This window comes from Hypomesus transpacificus, chromosome 17, assembly GCF_021917145.1.
Source record: "Hypomesus transpacificus isolate Combined female chromosome 17, fHypTra1, whole genome shotgun sequence".
Taxonomy (NCBI): domain Eukaryota; kingdom Metazoa; phylum Chordata; class Actinopteri; order Osmeriformes; family Osmeridae; genus Hypomesus; species Hypomesus transpacificus.
This window is the reverse complement of record NC_061076.1, coordinates 15,790,232-15,809,033: the sequence shown is the minus strand read 5'-3', so window position 1 is coordinate 15,809,033 and position 18,802 is coordinate 15,790,232. Positions and strand designations below refer to the sequence as shown.

Below are 18,802 nucleotides of genomic sequence, written 5' to 3'. Positions count from 1 at the left end.
ACCTACTGTCTGTCAGTCTCACCCCCCACACACCCTGCCTGTCTCACCTACAGTTTACCGGTCTCACCCACTCTCTGTCTATGCCTGTCACCCTCTAACTCAATCTGTTCATACCAGTCATACCACGCTCCTAAATGCTACCAATGCCACCTACTGCAGAGGTGTGTCCCTACATGTCACTGTTTGGTGTGTGTTGTGCAGCGTGGTCATCAAGGAACCCCCCCCCCCCCATGAGATTGAGTTGTCAAACATCACAGCCAGGCATTTCTGCTATGACAAGCTGGTTCATTTTTAGATAAACCCTGTGGCACACTGGGCCACTGGGGCAGCAGTGGTGTCACAACAGGAGGCCCGTGGCAGCACCCAGGGGCAAATCTAGGTTCCCACTTTTGGGGGGGCTAAGCCCCTAGATGAAACCTATTATGTTTCCTGTGACCCAGCAAAACTAGGGGGGTCTGGGGGCATGTTCCCTCAGAAGAATTTTGTGAAAATATCCTTTTAAATAGTTTCCTCTAGTGGGTCCTCTAATAGAAATCAACACATTTAGATTTAAAATGTGAAGATTTTTTGTATTAATATATATATATATATATAATAAAAATAATAATTTTTGAGTGGGGCTAATAAAACTTCTGGGGAGGCTCCAGCCCCCGGCTAGATATGCCCATGGCAGCACCTGCATGGAAGAGGTTCCTCTGAAACCGCTTTTCTGTTCTTCTCTATCTAATGTACTTTAATGTTACATTAAGTGAACTTCTCCTGGGCTCCAAGTTACTGCAGCACACAACACTCACACAAGAACATAGATCATACATAGATCATACATAGATCATACATAGATCATACATAGATCATACATAGATCATACATGTGCACGCTGAGCCTGCTTCCATTCACATGTCGGGTGTGAGACTGTACTTCTGTAAGTAATGAAAGGACATTTTAAAAAGTCAAAAGAATGAACTAATAAAACCAGATCAAATCAAACCAGTGGTTCTGGAACAGTCAACCTGGAAGAGTGCTTGAGACAGGCCTGAACACACGGCTGTTCAAACTGCCATAACTAGAGTTTCTAAATAAATGAATGCAGTCTGAACAATGATTATTATTTGTGACAGGTGATAGTTGTTGATGATGGTATATTGGAGGCCAGTGCTCCTGTTGGTTCCCAATCACAGCAGTATGGAGTTAGATTAGTTTCATAATTCAAACAAACAAACGCAACACGATTCAAACAAACTTAACACGATCCAAACAAACGTAACACGATTCATACAAACATAACACGAATCAAACAAACAAACGTAACACGATTCAAACAAACGTAACACGATTCACAAATGTATTTCGTGATTCACAAATGTAAAGCGATTCACAAATAAATGACCCTATTACATTCGTTTGCAACCTGACAAACACAAGTTACAAATCCCTGCATTCGTTGGTGTGAATCCTTGCATTCGTTCGTGTGGATTTTTGGAACTTTCCTCACGCGCTTTGATCCACAAATGCATTTTTTCTAAAAGATATCCTCAGCAGCCTATCAGATCGTCTCTTCCAATTTTAGCCAATCACATTAACGTGTCTATGTGGACTTCAACAACCTGCCATAATGACGGACATCGTCTCCTTCAGATCACGAGCAATGTCGTCTGGTAGCATGTAGGTGAAATATTGCTTGTTAATCTTATTAAACCGATGATCATACCTGATTAAATATTGTTGAGAATGGCAGGATTCATGTTTAGTCATTTTCCGTGTTTCCTAGGCTAACGCAGAGCCCGTCTACCCATATTAGACATTCTCCGGTGATTGGCTAAAATTGGAGACATCTGATAGGCTGCAGAGGATATCTTTTAGAAAAAATGCATTTGTGGATCAAAGCGCGTCAGGAAAGTTCCAAAAATCCACACGAACGAATGCAAGGATTCACACCAACGAATGCAGGGATTTGTAACTTGTGTTTGTCAGGTTGCAAACGAATGTAATAGGGTCATTTATTTGTGAATCGTGTTACGTTTGTTTGAATCGTGTTATGTTTGTATGAATCGTGTTACGTTTGTTTGAATCGTGTTGCGTTTGTTTGTTTGAATTATGAAACTAATCTAACTCCATACAGCAGATGTTATACTGCCCTCTTGTGGTCCTACAACAGCATTGCTACCCTCCCCGAATCTGCTCAACAGAAACCCACACTATCTCCTACTATACCAAACGCAGTGAGGGTATAGTATAGAAAAGTAAAGCAACACACAAACGCCACAATTCAAAGCTAAAACAAGTATATGTTTATTACTGCATTGCATTAACATATTTGTCTAAAAAGACCCATGATCCTTTTTTTTCCTTTTTAATAATATTTGTATTTTTTGTATTTGTATATTGTGAGTGGTAACTTATATTTATTTTATGACAACTCTCACAATTCCACTTAGTACTGCTAGTTTATGTACCCTATGTACCCTTAGTATAGATAGTCCACATATTTACATTTTAGGTTCCTTTACGTTTATTGTAGGCACCTTTCTGCCAAAGTAAATTCCATGTCTGTGCAAACTTTCATGGCAAATAAATCCCATTCCGATTCTGATTCTGAATCAATGACACACACATAACGAGGTCACGTACATCACAACCATGGAAAACACCCAGAAATAATTTTGCTTTCGAAAAATCCTTTGAATTCAAACACGTTGGGTTGTGTGTCCTATCAGGTTCGCTGACAGCGGGGAGGAAGAGACCAGATTTTGAGACTCTGAATGGGTCCTTCTGCCTTCCTTTCTCCTTTCCCTTAAACATGGTGAGGTATGAACATGTGCTCCACTACTGTGCAAAGCTCTGTTTGCTTTAGGCATAGAGGAAAAGGTTTGTTTTAACAGCTCTGGTTGGTAGAAATGGATGAGCTAGATTCGCTCCGAAGCATAGATTGCTGCTTTGCATCCGACCTGTATAACGTTCTTTAGAAGCCAATAGCCCGGCACCTAGAGCAGGGACAGCGAAAGAGAGTCACCAATGAAAAACAACCTAAAGACTTAACATAGCTCAACAACACTTTAACCAACCCCAACACTGCTGTAAACGTCGTTAATTCCAAATCATTTTAGAGTTTGCAAGTGCTACATCACTTTGTTTGTGGCGTGTGCACGGTGCAAACTCACTGATTCAGCGTCGTGTTCCAGCGCAGTGTCGTGGTGGGCCATCTCGTCGTCACGGAGATCTTTAATCAGCTGGAGCAGAGGCACAGCTTCAGTCACCGCAGGATCATACCAAAACTGGATCATACCAAAACTGGATCATACCAAAACTGGATCATACCAAAACTGGATCATACCAAAACTGGATCATACCAAAACTGAATCTATACCTACTGTCTGTGTGTGTGTGTGGTGTGTGTGTGTGCGCGTGTGCGTGTGGGGCGGGGGGGATGGTACGTATGAAGGCACGTATATGCAGTATATACAGTATTGTCTACATACATGTACATACACGTATATCTATGACGTTATTGTCAACTGAATGAGGTGTTACTTATGACACACGACCTGTGTTGAACTTTTTGGTGTGTTTTTTCAAGTTAAGCTTCCACATTGGTCACAGACACACTCTGTACTCTGGGAGTCACTTACAATTCCCAGGCATGTGTCAGATTCAATTATGCAAGTGTCATGTGACTTGGGTCTATGGGACCGTCACTTTGGTGGTAGATTCTATCTATGTGTGATGAGTGTGACTCGCAGGGGGGTGACGATGATAGGGTGTCTCTCTGTGTGAGAGACACACACCGACACACACACCGACACACACACACACACACACACAGAGCAGGAGTGTTTGTGCATGTGTGTGAGAGAGTTAGTGAGTGAGTGTGTGAGTGTGTGTGAGTGAATAAGTGTGTGTGTGTGTGTGTGGGCCTCACCAGCAGCAGCTTAGTGTACTTCTCTGGGTCTGCCTCCATGAGTTCTCGGATCTGACTGTTGTAGTGCTCTGACACGCTCTCCTCCACTGCCACGGTGCACGCCATCGCCCCCTCCTTCCCTAGCAGGGCAGAGGATGCTCCTACACACACACACATTTAGTCATTTAGCAGACGCTCTTATCCAGAGCGACTTACAGTAAGTACAGGGACATTCTCCCCGAGGCAAGTAGGGAGAAGTGCCTAGCCCAAGGACACAACGTCATTTGCCATTGCCGGGAATCAAACTGGCAACCTTCAGATTGCTAGCCCAATTCCCTAACCGCTCAGCCACCTGACTCCCACACACGCGCAGACACACATTTGTTTTGATCACAGTGGGTCACTACCATTCACTTTCATTTGAAACTGTGTTCTGTCAAACCCCTAACCCCTAATGTAATTCAAAACCCAACACTAAATCTAACCCTAAAACCCTCAGAAGTTGTGGAGCCCTTGCTCCTCACCAGGGTGGTTAGACCGGCTGCGATCCCAAGGAGGGGTGCTGACAGTGGGCCTCTTACCCAGAGCGAAGCCAGCGATGTCCCACAGAGGCAGCAGGGCAGTGGGCCGGACGCGGTGCTCACCCAGGATCTCATGGAACTTCTGCAGGTGACTTTTCTCCTGCTCCCACATCTCCTGCAGGGAGAGGGGCGTGCGATCATTACAATACTAGCTCATCTCCTGCAGAGAGAGGGGCGTGCGAGCATTACAACAGTAGCTCATCTCCTGCAGGGAGAGGGGCGTGCGAGCATTACAACAGTAGATCATCTTCTGCAGGGAGAGGGGCGTGCGATCATTACAACACTAGATCATCTCCTGCAGGGAGAGGGGCATGCGATCATTACAACACTAGAAAATCTCCTGAAGAGAGAGGGGCGAGCGATCACACTAGATCCGTATTTTGTGTTCAGCTTACTGTCTTTGGACTGACTTAAGACTGTGTGGAGGGGGGTTAAAGACCACAGCACCAAACCGTCTCAGGAGGGGTACAAGGGGACAAAACCCAAGAGGCTGAAAGGTGTGCACTGCATGTGTATTTTACTCTCACCACACTAGAATTTGAGATATTTATTATATATACTATGACTTGGTTTAGAAAACTTGACTCCTGTGTGATATGCTTAACAGGGTTAGTGTGTGTTTGGTGGGGATTCAAACCCAGGATAGCCAGCGGTTTCCAGAGCCTCAAGGCCAGCTGGGTTTTCACCTGGGCTATCACCTGGGCTATCACCTGGGTTATCACCTGGGCTATCACCTGGGCTATTACCTGGGCTATCACCTGGGTTATCATCTGGGCTATTACCTGGGTTATCACCCGGGACATCACCTGGGACATCACCTGGGTTATCACCTGGGTTATCACCTGGGACGGGACTGTCTACCTGTATGATGGCTCCCGCTGGTGTCTTCCCCACCACGGCCATCTGTCCGGCGTAGATGCGGCTAGCGCCAAACTCCCCGGCGTGGTCCACCCGCAGCATGCGGTGCAGCATGGCCCGCTCCTCGCCGTCCAGCTCCGCAGGGAGAACGCCGTGGTGACACGACGCCCCGAGAGACACTACAGCTGGGGTAGACACACCATGACACAGGGACCCCATGACACAGGGACCCCATGACACGGGGACCCCATGACACAGGCACCAGCTTCTGGCCTTCGTCGTGTACGGCACAGTACAGTCAGTAATCATACATTAGTACGTTCTTGAGGGGACACTTGTGGATTCAGCAGAATACAATGGGGATTACAGGACATGCATTTTTTGTAGTTCTAAGAAGAGCTTGTGTCTGTTATATTGCAGCTTGGCCAAGATGCTTTAGATGGAATCATTAACCGCTGATTTAACGAGTTATATGAAACTACAGTAAACCTAAAGTAGGTTTTCACATTGCCTTCAATCGTCAATCGAACCAAGGCTGCCTACTGAATTGCCCCTCAATTGACATTACATATTTTCTATGGCATCACCATCAAGCATGCTCTTTACAAACTGTACAAACTTATGCTGACAAGTCATGCTGCTGCTAAAGTAGGCGTGCAATGCCGTGCAGTAGTGATGGGAAGTTCGGTTCTTTTTACTGATTCACTGATTTGGTCATGTATTATCACACTAGCATTTAATTATCACGTCAAACAATTACACTGCACTAAACTGTAAGTGTAAATGTAAAGTGAAAATAACAAAACCAGTCAGTATGATGACTTGAGCGAATATCATTCATTCACGTCTTACTAAAACAGCGGCCACGCGAAAGGGAATAAGGAAACTGTTTCCTCTACTAAAAAATACAATGCGGGTCACGTGAAAAAAGGATCCAAAGACTCGTAGAAAGACCGAGTCGGGGAAGGAACTAATCATTCGTTTCCTCTAGCTACAGAGCCTATGCAGGTCACGTGAAAAATGATCCAAAGACTCGTAGAAAGACCGAGTCGGGAAAGGAACGAATCGTTCGTTTCCTCTAGCTACAGAGCCTATGCAGGTCACGTGAAAAATGATCCAAAGACTCGTAGAAAGACCGAGTCGGGAAATGAACGAATCACTCGTTGAGAGGACTCGTTACTCCCGAGTCCTTATAAGGATTCGTTCAAAATGAACGAATCGTTCACGAACGACACATCACTACCGTGCAGTGTTATGACATCTGTTATGAAACGGAATTGCTTACCTTTGTCATTTGAGCAAAGTTGCCGTGTTGGACTAAACGCCAAAACTGCTGATTTGCTTATTAATACGCGCGGTTTCAGAACCTTGTGCATTTTGGGGTAACTTAGGGGTACAATTCTTCTTAATATGTCATTGAACTGAAAGCAACACAGCAGCGCCAGTGACAGCAGCTGCAGCGCAACAGAAAGTGAGGCGCTTGTTAGTGACGTCGCATTACGATGAGTGAGCCTGAGCCAGAAGTCTGGACTTCTGAATGGAAACCAAATGTTGACATTTGAAAATGATTGACTTTATGGTAAGAAATGGTGGATAAGAATGCTTGGTAGAAATACGCATTTCACATGTTATGCCTACACTTTGTTGCCATGTCAACTGAGTCATGTGGTGCCATGAAGAAGTCCGGATAATCCACACGTCTTTGTGTGCAGAAACAAACCTAGGAAAGTTTGATATTAATAATAATCTTAGCCTTCTCCGTCATCGGATTGCACTGATACATTCTAATCGACGTTGTCTGTATCAGTTTTGAAAAACAGGGGGCAGTCTTGGGCTCAAAAGTATTCTGTTTATGACTGGAAAGGATGTCTCTGACACACTCACTCAGTTGTGATTCTCTCTCTCTTTCTCTCTCTCTTTCTCTCTCTCTCTCTCTCTCTCTCTCTCTCTCTCTCTCTCTCTCTCTCTCTCTCTCTCTCTCTCACACACACACGAGCATAAGCATGGCACAGCTGTCATTTCATAATCTCTAGAGCTGTCCCAAATTAATATTTCCCTCCTTTTGGTGAAGCACCAACCCTACCTTGTACAGTTTAATCAATCATCTGGTAACCAACTATTTATCGATGGAATGATGGTGGTCCAGGGCTGTTATCTAACCCTGTGGTCCCCAAATAGGTCCCGACTCATTTCTATGATTTCTGTTCTTATACATCACTCAAGTACCGTCTACCTTTTAATTGTGTTCAGGTAAAGTGAACCAACATTGTCTGTACACACGTGTATACCTTACTGTCTGGAAACATTGCTGTTGCTTCATATGGACCGGAGGCATGTGAAACCAAACCATTTATGGGTTACCACATGGTTAACCACCGCTGATACGGTCGGCTTGCCTCCTTCTTGAGGCTTCTCAAACATTGTTATTGTTATGACTGAGGCTACAGTTAATATTACACAAGCTCACAGGTGCCATAGCCCTCACTGGGCTCTTGAGGGAATGGGTGCGTCTTATTTGTGGTGAGTGAGAGAGAGAGGGAGAGAGAGAGTGAGAGACAGATGGGGAGAGAGAAAGAGAGAGAGAGAGGGAGGGGAGAGAGAGGGGGGGGGAGAGAGAGAGAGAAGGAAGGGGAGAGAGCAAGCGAGAGAGAGAGAGAGAGAGAGAGAGAAAGGGGGAGAGAGAAAGAGAGAGAGGGAGAGAGCGAGAGAGGAGGGGGAGAGAGAGAGAGAGAGAGAGAGAGAAAGAGAGAGGGAGGGAGGGGAGAGAGAGAAGGTAGTGGGGGCCAGAGGCGAGAGGGGGGGGGGGGGCGCCACAATTTGAAACACTGGTCTCCCCACCATCGGTACGGCAGTCTGCTCAATGTTGATTGTCTTGGTGTTATGCAACATTCGGTCTCCCTCCCAGAAGTTGTGTTCTCCTGGGGCAGACTGGGCAGAGAGCATGCGAGGTAACATGAGCCGACAGTTTAGACTACTGCGTATTTGGAGTGGGTTTCCTTCTTTTCCTCGTTAAACAAACAACGTTATGCAAGTGTAGCCGAGTGTAGTGAATTGATGAGCTCACTCCTCAGGTGTAAATGGCGTCCGCCCGGGCCAGCGGAGAGCCTGCTGGATGGTAGTCGCCCTCGTCAGTCAGAGGACCCGAGTGTGAGTACCAGCGAGGGGTGGGATCAGAGAGACTGTTATACAAGAAGGAACGGGCTGAAACGTAGACGTTGATATTGACACGGACAAACGATACAGGCCTTTATACAGGCTGCCAATAATGTAGTAGCCAGTCCTGTTTCTAGGTCAAAACTTGCATGGGAAAGTCTGGAAAATCCTAGAATTGCTTGATGGTCAACAGAGCATGTGTTGTTAGTAACTGCTGAAGGGTACTTCTTTATCTGTTTGTGGTCCCTGTTTGAAGAGAAGAGTCCAGCCGTTTCTCCACCTTTGGTACGCGACAACCGGAGTTACCGCCGCCACGAATTAGAGAGAATTATCCAGTTATACAACCCTGTGTTCAGCTCAAATATTGTAGTTACGGAGAGGAAATGTTTCAAATGGGATCACAGTGTTTCCCACAGATTAGAAAACTATATGTGGCGGGGGGGGGGGGGGGTTCGAAATAATTCACAAAATCAACAACAACAAACAAATAATTTCTGCATATGCAGGTAGCGACGCTGCATACAGGGTGCTAAATAACTATTTAACTGGTCGGCTCCATGACGCCGGGTAAGTAGCTAGCTCTTGAAACTTCTCACCAAAAGAACGAAGGGGAACCTTCGATTAAGACATGTCCGTCGGTACCTAGCGAAAAGTAGCCTCAACTTTCCTAGACCTTTAGCTACGGCACTAATGCTGAAGGCTCGCTGATGTAGCTGTCGGTCTCACTAGAACGGCGTATGCATTGTTGCTAACGTGTGCTGACGTAGTGACTGTGTGTGTATGTGAGAAAGACGCGTGCGTGAAAGAGACGGAGGGAGAGCAGGGAAAGGAAATGCAGCTGAACGAATACGCTGCGTGTTTTTACCTAAATAGCGATAAAAAAAATGTTTTACGAAACGCAATGTGTGGCGGCCGGTGTTGATTCTGTGGCGCACCGCCACAAATTAGTCTATGTGTGGGAAACACTGGATCATGATGGCTCTCTGGCTGCTTATCAAGGAGATGTCTTGTTATTTACCAAGTTTATTTCAAGACACAAGCACCTACATTATCTGACTGGATGAAAGACTTAACATCTCTAGGTGGACAGTTGTATCAATAGACAGCTCATGCCATAGTTAAGCTTTGGTCTGACTCAGTGGGAGAACATTTTTCCAAAATGGCTTCTCGCCAAGCAAATTCCGGCAGGGTTTGTCAAAGGCGGCTTCTATGAAATTAGGTGCAGGGTTTATTTGAGGGTTTATTTGAGGTCACTACTTGGAATACAGTGGATCCGAAGGCACTTCAGAGGGTATTTCTCTCTCAGAGACAAATTTAGCAAACAACAAAAAAAGGTATTAAATGTATAGCCAGCCATGTCAATTTGCCTATTTCTTTCAAAATAACAGATGCTTTATGTTGTAATGAATCATTGTTAAGGTACAAACGTTGGTTGGGATTCAAAAAGAGAAATTGTTAACACGTTACTAGCAAGACAGAAGATTCCCACTGAAAGATACCACCCCTTGGTGACCTTTGCATTTATAGAACTGCTGTTGTTGTTCTAAACACTGAAAACTGTCTCCTTCATTACTTTCTTTTCGGTACATGAACCTCTGCTTTTCCCCACTCGCTGTTTAAGATGACAACAGAGGATAAATCTTGTGCAGGTTGGGCTCACCACAGTCTCATACTTGGCGTTACCTTGGCAACAACCCACACTCCTGACCTCCTGCAGTCACTCATCGACGCTTCCAGTCTTTCAAGTCCTTCCTGAAGTAAATAACCCCTAAATTTACATTTATCCATTTAGCAGCTGCTGTTATCCAAAGCGACTTACAATAAAAGAGCTTTATAAAAATGCATAGGTCAAAGATCATAAATACTCAACACGAAGCTGTCATTCGTTTCAGAAAATGTTGAGCAAAAAATAAATAAAGACATAAGACCTTTGGTAAATCTCTTTCGATACATGCAATAAAGTTGGATCCAACTATATTTGGCCTGTTTTATTGGTCACTGTGAAAGTGTCTTGCTGAGTCCAGCTGCATAGAACAAGATCACTATTGTTTCCGCGGATGTCGTCGTGAGTCTACAAATTGATCGGCCTCTTTATCCACACGTCTGAGACGACTACGTCATCATCATTTGACCCAGTGCCAGCCTATCTACCTGAAGGCATGATGTTGGAACTTGAAACGTGTCAGACAGAGGGTAAACTGTGTTAAAGCATCTGACACATGCAAAACATAGGCTTGTGGACATGAGCTCTTTTAACGTTCACTGCTAGCAACCTAAACCACCCGTTTAGGCGAAGCCGTTTCCACGGAAGCAGCAGGGCGTCCCACCATGCATGGATGGCTCCCACACATCCCGGTCTCAAACTTCTGGCCTTGAGCCTTAACCTCTTGTTTATGTTTACACGTCTCATTCCAAAAACGACGGAAATCCCCTCGCCCCCATCCCCCCTTACCTCTCTCAAACTCGTTGATTCTTTCCCCTTCTGGGTTACGGTGCTATATTTATTTGTCTCCCTGTCTGAGAATGCGAGGGGCAAAAAAAAAGAAGCATTATTTTGACCAGACTGTGGATGTCTGCCAGAGAGACCACGAGGAAACTTCACCCAGCTTTGGTGCACTACAACTCAGTCACGGTGGCTTAGGGCAGCCTTGTCCGCTGATGGAGGGGTGGTGGTGGTGCCTGGGTTGTTCAGTTGTTGGGGGCCAGAACGATTCTCTCACCCAGTCTAAGTCAGGTCCCTGTGCATGCGTAAGGAAGCGTGCATTTAGTTTGTTAAAGAATGGGGTAGGGTCGATATGGGGAGGTTGGTGAGCCGGATCTGAACGGGCTAGGAAGGATGGACCCACTCCAACGTCATGGGAAAGATACAGAGAGAGAGAAGACCATGAGAAGAAACGGAGTTGAACAGAAAAACTGGGGAGAGAGAGAGAGCGTCAGAGATACACGGACATGGGGAAAGAGAGATGAAGACAAAAGGGTGGAGAAGGCAGCCTAAGAGATAGCGACAGTGACCAGAGAGACAAAGAAAGAAAGAGCAAAGAAAAAGAAAGATACCAGCACTAGGGGAAGAGAGGGATCCTCAGTGGAGACATAAAGGCTGGCCCTGAGGGCCTGCAAACACTCGGAGCGCAAACGTTTTATTTTGGGAGAAACAAGGGCATTGTTTATCTTCCAACCACAAGCCTCCCAGTAGGTGTGGATAGGAATGGAGGATGGAGGACGTGTCCTATAGATGTTACTTTGCCGTATAGACCATTGAAACCACCTCTGGTTATCAGGTGAATGAGATAAGACTGGATGGTTACACAAAATTAAATCACCAAGACCAAGTAGTGATGTCAGCTTACCTCAAAAATGTAGGGTCAAATGCTATGCATGTTCAAACACTGCCAAATCCTTTCATTGTCATGTATTTAATCCAGGGAATACAACAAACATGGTTCAGAACAGAGCAATCTGAGGTAAGATGAACACACCTAAAACACAAATATAGAAAGTGTTTGTATTTGGCTCAAGATTACCACCAGGTCACCAAGCGGTTCCAACATTTGGACCCAACCCACCCCACTCAGTCCTGAACAGATCAAGCTGGCCTTAAAGTCAACGGTTGATGGCATGTGAACAAGGTAATAGAGAAACCCATTACCAGTAGAGAAGACTTTCAACTGATGGTGGGGGGAAACATTTTACATTAAGGTCAAATTAATAGCATTTTAAGTACATAGTGTTACTTCTATTAAAACCATTGTGGGTATAAATCAATTGTTATATAATTAAATTGTTTTACGTGGTGCAGTTGTTGTGTAATAAGGTCCAGTATGCAGTGGCGTGTTCAGGGAGTGGCCTAGGGTGGCACGGGCCACCCCTGAAATCTGATTGGCCACCCAAATATCTTAAAATATGATTGGCTATATGCCCAGTCAGAGGCGGGCCACCCCTTGTGCCACCCATATCAAAAATGTCTGGACACGCCCCTGCCAGTATGTGGGAGATGTGTAAAATATAAGAGGAGGTTGAAAAGGGGCTGTCAAAGGTTGTGCCACCAAAACAAAATGAAATACGAGCAGAAATTCCTTGAAAATTCAAGCAAACTCTGCATTTACAACAATCTTAAATATACTACTGGGTATTATAATAGTGTTTTATTCACACTGGATGTCATATTTGGTGAGGATATATATGTCAAATTATTGACAACAATAATTTGTGGTCAATTGCCATTTTGTAATGTTTTTAAGTATCTCCCCAGTGTCAATCAATGTCAAATTTATTGTGTCAGATCTAAAACGGATAGAGATTTCTTGTCCTGTTGTTCCGGATATAACATGAGGGCATAGCTGGAGAGTGGACATGTAGCAGGAGGAAATCATTTTTAACATCCAGATGCGGGGAGCCATCATCATTTGTCAAGTCACAACATGCCCTTCTGCCTAGTAGGGGGGTGAAAACACACTCCCAAACTGTGGGGTGCAGCATGTCTGTTTCTGTGAACGTACATTTGTGGTCATTCACAGGTATATGCATCTTAGTCATCATGCACACCTATCTCTCTGCGATCTCCATCTCTCTCTCTTCCTCCTCCCTCCCTCTCATTCCCCCCTCCTGCTCAGGATCAGTAACTGAAGACTGTCCGTAAATGTTTCTATGATGCTGATGTTGAAAATCCCTCCCTATCTGTTGAGACGGATGTCCTGGTCCCTCTCATGGCTTCACCCCCAGATGGTTCTACTCCCTGGATCAGACTACGAGGAGCCCTCGAGACTAGCACCGTGTTGTTCCTGGAAAGCCGAAGCGTCACGGCCTAACTCTACTGGAATAAACAGGAGCGTATGGAAGCAGTTGCCTGATTTACGGCGTGTTTGTTCCTATATCTTGCGGCTTAAGGGTACTGTACATGGCCTTGACTTTAGGTTGAGACACAAACGTTTGACCTGTCTTGCAAAGAGAAAGACAGACAGACAGACAGACAGACAGACAGAAGAGAGGGAGGGTCATCGAGAGAGGACAGAGAGACAGAACAAAGAGACTGAGAGAAAGAGAGAGAGAGAGAGAGAGAGACAGAGAGAGTAACGGTGCCCAGCATTTTTGGAATGCCAATGCCTGGAGTCACTTTAAGTCTCTTTCTCACACACACACAGGTTTGTAAAAACAGACGACTGACTTGACTCGTTGCATTCCCCATGACAATGCCAGAGCAGTTATCCTGCATTAGTGCAAATGCATTTAAACCAGTGGCTCACTGCATAAATGAGACAGATCCATTTGATCTTTTCACAGGGATATTTACACACATAATTGTGTCAATACCATGTACAGTATATTTACTCTATATCCCGCTATGCCATACTTTATGTTAGAGTGTGTTTTATGTACATTGTGTGTGTGTGTAAGGTGTATAATTAACGTTGGCATCAAATAGATCGATCGTTACCTAGCTCAACACACCTGATTCAAATGAATGGGTCGTTATCTAGCTCAGCAGAAGCCTGGTAACGACCTATTCATTTGAATCAGGTGTGTTGGAGCAGGGAAACATCCAGAACCTGCAGGGCAGGGGATCCCTGAGGACCAGGGTTGAAGACCACTGCCCTAATGAGACAGTTCAGTTCCCCTGTATCCACATCCAGTAGTAAACAATACTGCTATAGACTCTAGAGTCCAACAGTAGCTGCAACACAGATTGGCATCATGCCACGTTTATCAACTTTGAAGTTACAAAGTCAACTAAAACACTGTTAAACACTTTTTTTTCATACTGGGTATCACTTTGTTTAATTTACCAAACTTTCCAGCTTGGTGTATTATAGCCCAGAGAATGTGCAATGTGGGAGGTTTGTGGTGAATTTCTGGTAGTTGTGTCAAGAGTTTCTCAACAGTGCACATCTGAGATGATGCACTCAAATAGACATAGAACAGAGGCAAGTGTTTTAATGTGAACGGGAATTCTACACTGCTGACTGATATGTTACTGTATTTCTGAGCAAAAAACAACATTGCTTGTGTCACCCAAGATTTACATGAACACACCCCTTCTGGAGTACTGTCTTGCACATTGCACACTCATCTTAAACCTCATACATAATTCATACATTATCCTTGCATAGTACGGCTGTACTGTTTATTTAAGTAACAATCATTTTCCACGTTTTATATTCTTATCATACTTTTTGTTACCTTACTGTCAATTGTTCCACTTTTCTATGTATGCCTTTAACTACAGTACTTGTTTTGTCTTTTGTTATATTTCTATTTACTATGTTTATTATTACACCCCCTACCAAAGCTAATTCCTTATATGTGTAAACCTACTTAGCAATAAACTTGATTCTGAATTCTGATTCTGATGTGCACAAACAAGCCATTTCCTTCCCATGGAGTGATGGCACAGTAGGTTCCTCTTTGGGGATTAGGGATTTGGAAGGAAGGGTATGGGGAACTGGAAAACTACACATGGGGGAGGAAGAGGAGGAAGAAACTAAAGAGTTCGAGACTGGTAAGGTCAAATTCACATTTTTCCAAATACAAACCGAAGCACAGAGAGAGAGAGAGAAAGACAGAAAGAAAAAGGTGGGTGTTAGGGTGGGGTGTTGACTTCTGTAAGGGAGCTGTTGTCGTGTGGTGACCACAGTACACGAGGGAAGCAGTGGAGAGAGCTTGAGGTGGGGAGGAGAGACAGAGAGGAGGGCAGAGAAAAATCGAGGAGAAGGAGAGGGTGGGAAGAGGAAAGAATATCATTCCCCCCACCTATAAGCGTCGTGGGTCGGCCTGCCCACAAAAACAGGACACAAACTGAGAGCGGTACTCATTACTCGACCGGAGTGTGACTGAGACAGAACAGATAGTGTCTGTGTGCGCGTGTATGCTCACCAGAAAACCCTGACTCAGCAACGGGAACCTTGAGAAATACTGAAAAAATAACACAGACATCGAGAGAGAGAGAAAGAGAGATAGAGATAGAGAGAGAGGAGAGCTACAGAGAAACAAGATATCATACCACACACACAACAACGAATTACACCTTCAAAGTATAACGGAAAAACACACTTGTATCGGAGCACTGAAGTCATGCACACACCTTACCTCAGAGAGAGAGAGAGAGGCACACACATATACTGACAGAGAAGGAGAGAGAGAAAAGGGAGAGAGACGAAGAAGAGGACTTTGCCTCTTCACCTGGAAAACCCTCATTTCTTTGAAGGAAGACAGGAGTCTCCCTGAAGAAGAAAGCAAAGAAGGGACAAGCGGAGGAGGAGAGGAGGAGGAGGACGGGAGGAGGAATGGATGATCTGTGCAGCCTCAGCGGTCTGGATGCGCTCTGGGTGAGTGAGAGGAACGAGGGGAGGGAGAAGGAAAAAGGGACAAGTCGTTCTTCTGAATTCATTTTTGCAACGAATCCGACACGATTACAAAGACGACTTCTTTGTCGTTTCTTCCTTCCAAATGAAGTTAAAAAGTGTTTGAGTGCAGCAATGGAAGGGCAAATGAACAGTTCTATGACACCAATAATTCTTTACCAGGGATGAACAAAGTCTTGTCATGCATGGGCAGGTAGACAAGAGAAAAGATACTACGTGAGACTTTGCTCTGTTCAGTTTGAAAGTGTGTTTACTGTCCTATTCCCTCTGTCTCCCTGAGGTCAACGTTATTCTTCAGTCTCTTCCCCCTCCCCCCCCGCCCTCTCCCCACCACCCCCATCAATACCACACGCACACAATCAATACAACTCAAACTTTGGTTAAAGGGTTAAACAAAGAGTAGTATGTAGGAAATGTGTTCAGCAGACAGTTCGGTTTTCTTCTAAGATCAGGTGTCTCCCTGCAGACACAGCCCATACAGTCGACATCTATGTCCTCGCACAAAATGTCTACCTTTCTACAGTTACTGACCGGTTTGTAAGTCCTCGAGACTTTACCTAGTCCCATTTTGCTGCACTAACCCGGTGTAATATGACTGGATGATCCTTTGTGGAAATGTTCATCTGTATATTGATGCATTGTAACCTGCTGTCTAGACTGCACTGTATTTCAGAGCAAAAAACAACATTGCTTGTGCAACACAAGGTTAGGGTTAGGTAAATTTATCATTGGAATGTGGTCAGAATATCTATATTGATTTGTTAACAAATGAACTCAACCATATTGGTGATGTCGTGTACTCGGGTGCTGTGTGAGAATGATTAACTGAACACTTAACTGAAGACTTCACTGGGGTAAACTCAACTTGAGCAAGCATCAATCAATAACCAAAACCTACAGTATTGTGTGAGGGCTTTATCAAGCATTCATAAAGCTGTTTGACTATTGTTGTAAAATGTGCAGGGTTGTGGCAAACTCCAGCAACATGTTATCTTTCCCTTCATGTTGAACTCTTGCTCATTAGCAAGGCTTGGCAGAAGGTAACACGTTTCTCCGTGACTTTCCTTCCGTGTACAAAAGCAAAGCGCTATTAATAGACCATTTACAATACCCATGTGTTCATGTGAAGAATATTAAGAGCTGGTGTGAATGTCTTAAAGTTTTTTATTTTTACAATGCATATCAGGAATTTAGGATCAATTCAGCTCCAATAAGGGATTTTTATACTCCACATTAAGGTTACATGAACTACCATGTAATTTACGTAGCAATAGCAATAGTGACACATTGTAAGTAAATAGGGATCTATGAATTGTTAATTATATTACAAAAATATAACAAGGCACAGATTGGTAAGAGCTGAAAGGGGTAAGTCAATGTTGTAAAGGGGCAGTGAAAGGTTAACAAGAGCAGTTTTAATATCCAATTACTCCTGGAAAGACCAACCTCCACCAAGATTCACTTGTGTAATATCTTGTAGCCTACCGCTAACCACAACGAATATGTAGCAGTGTAACTTTGATGTGGTTACTGTTGGTATTGCTGTTACATAGTTAATGTAATCTTAATACGTTATTTATACACTGAAACATTAGTTAGGCTTGATTATTATATTGCAACTGTCCTTACTGACCTTCGAAGAATTTCGTAGTATTCTAGTCCTATTTCACATCACCACTGTATGAGTGATTAACTTCTGCATGATCCTGATCTAAGCCGACTTTACCTTTTAAACTGTAACCATCGTATTCAGGTTCATTTTCCGCGCGCAGACCTTGACCATCTCTGCAGTGTACTCATCCTATCGTGACTGAAGTGGCAAGTTGGTGATACCGTTTTTCTTTAATTACCAAGAGTGCCGTCGTTAGCGAGGGCCATTTCACACTGGCACGCTAAAATGTAAACGCGGCTGTGCAAGTGCCAGTTGTTGCCTATGCCCACAGAGTTGAGACTAGTCCTCATCTATAGCAGACTCAGAGTGTTGATGTACCCGGTGAAACTTGGGTGTTTTTACCAATCCCACACCAGCGGTGAACAGAGATATATTTGAATGTCATTAAGTCAAATATTTAGGAGAAAAAACATGTGTCTCTATCCCGTAACCTGTCTGTGAATATGACACATTCAACACATCCAAACCTGTGCAGACCACAGACTGAGCGTGAGATAATGGGACATCACAGTCTAGTGTCACACACGCACGACACATACACATTAGTATGTCTACGTAACATCCACACACTTACAGACAGTACACTAACTGAGAGCAACACAAAATCAACACACACACACACATCCACAGTAAACCACAAAGACTTTGTCCCTTGAGCCTCTGTTCTAACCGCCCCTCCACACCCCACATCACCGAAATAAAGAAGCGAGTGGGAGAATCACTCCTCCAGTTTGTCGTGTTCACTTCCTGAGGCCACCCCCAAAATACGTCCAAACCAGGAGATGTCACTTCGAAAATTGTCCCCTACTTAACCGCATTGAAAAATAGATGGGTAGCTAAACGAATTCCCCCCTCCAGACTGCAGAGAACAGGACATGGTTGTAAGGGCATGTTTCAGGAAAGATATATAAAGAAGGTGATTTTAAATGAGGAAGGAGAGAGATGACATTTACTGGTCAGCTATTTCTTTTGAACTCACTGATGAGTTTGCACTCATTCATCTCAAACCAGTGAATGTTCACACACACATTTACACAGATACACACACACACACACACACCCACACACACACACACACAGACACTCACATCCAGATTGTATCAATCAGTACCATCTGGGCATGACTCATAGAGGTTTACTGTAAAGTTCTTTGTGCAAATCACCATTTACAACCTCCCATTGATTCAACACACCAGAGAAAGTTTCCGCCGATACAAAAAAGAGATTCACGTCCAGAGTGTGACTCAAATGAAACCTCAGGATAAATTCCCAGAAATTAGTCAAACCT

The 18,802-nt window shown here is 44.2% G+C and overlaps 3 protein-coding genes across 5 annotated transcripts in view; 1 reads left to right on the top strand and 2 right to left on the bottom strand.

Annotated features, from left to right (window-relative positions):
• Positions 1-18,802, bottom strand: part of LOC124479583 — a 272,624-nt gene that overhangs the window by 176,020 nt on the left and 77,802 nt on the right.
• On the bottom strand, positions 2,282-6,824 carry LOC124479674 (5-demethoxyubiquinone hydroxylase, mitochondrial-like). 3 transcript variants are annotated; one of them, XM_047038524.1, is made up of 6 exons: positions 6,620-6,824; positions 5,338-5,519; positions 4,477-4,591; positions 3,917-4,056; positions 3,159-3,272; positions 2,282-2,981 (listed from the first exon to the last, which is right to left on the bottom strand). In XM_047038524.1, the coding sequence occupies exons 1-6, from the start codon at positions 6,708-6,710 to the stop codon at positions 2,904-2,906; spliced, it is 720 nt and encodes a 239-aa protein (XP_046894480.1). In that variant the 5' UTR covers positions 6,711-6,824; the 3' UTR covers positions 2,282-2,903. The 3 variants fall into 3 exon arrangements, with proteins under 3 accessions (XP_046894480.1, XP_046894481.1, XP_046894482.1); XM_047038525.1 differs by having other exon boundaries at positions 2,283-2,981; positions 3,159-3,227; positions 6,620-6,823; XM_047038526.1 differs by lacking the exons at positions 2,282-2,981; positions 3,159-3,272 and adding an exon at positions 3,314-3,352.
• LOC124479587 (multidrug resistance-associated protein 1-like) overlaps positions 14,897-18,802 on the top strand; it is a 31,984-nt gene continuing 28,078 nt past the window's right edge. The window contains exons 1-2 of the mRNA XM_047038385.1: positions 14,897-14,980; positions 15,686-15,806. Coding sequence (XP_046894341.1) covers positions 15,765-15,806 — 42 coding nt within the window. The 5' untranslated portion in view covers positions 14,897-14,980; positions 15,686-15,764. The remainder of the gene's footprint in view (positions 14,981-15,685; positions 15,807-18,802) is intronic.

Coding starts and splice junctions, on each gene's coding strand:
- LOC124479674 (XM_047038524.1), bottom strand. CDS start 6,710: ATGCACAAGGTTCTGAAACCGCGCGTATTAATAAGCAAATCAGCAGTT. Junction 5,520..6,619: donor ACTTTGCTCAAATGACAAAG/GTAAGCAATTCC, acceptor TGTCTACCCCAG/CTGTAGTGTCTCTCGGGGCG. Junction 4,592..5,337: donor CAGCGGGAGCCATCATACAG/GTAGACAGTCCC, acceptor CTCTCCCTGCAG/GAGATGTGGGAGCAGGAGAA.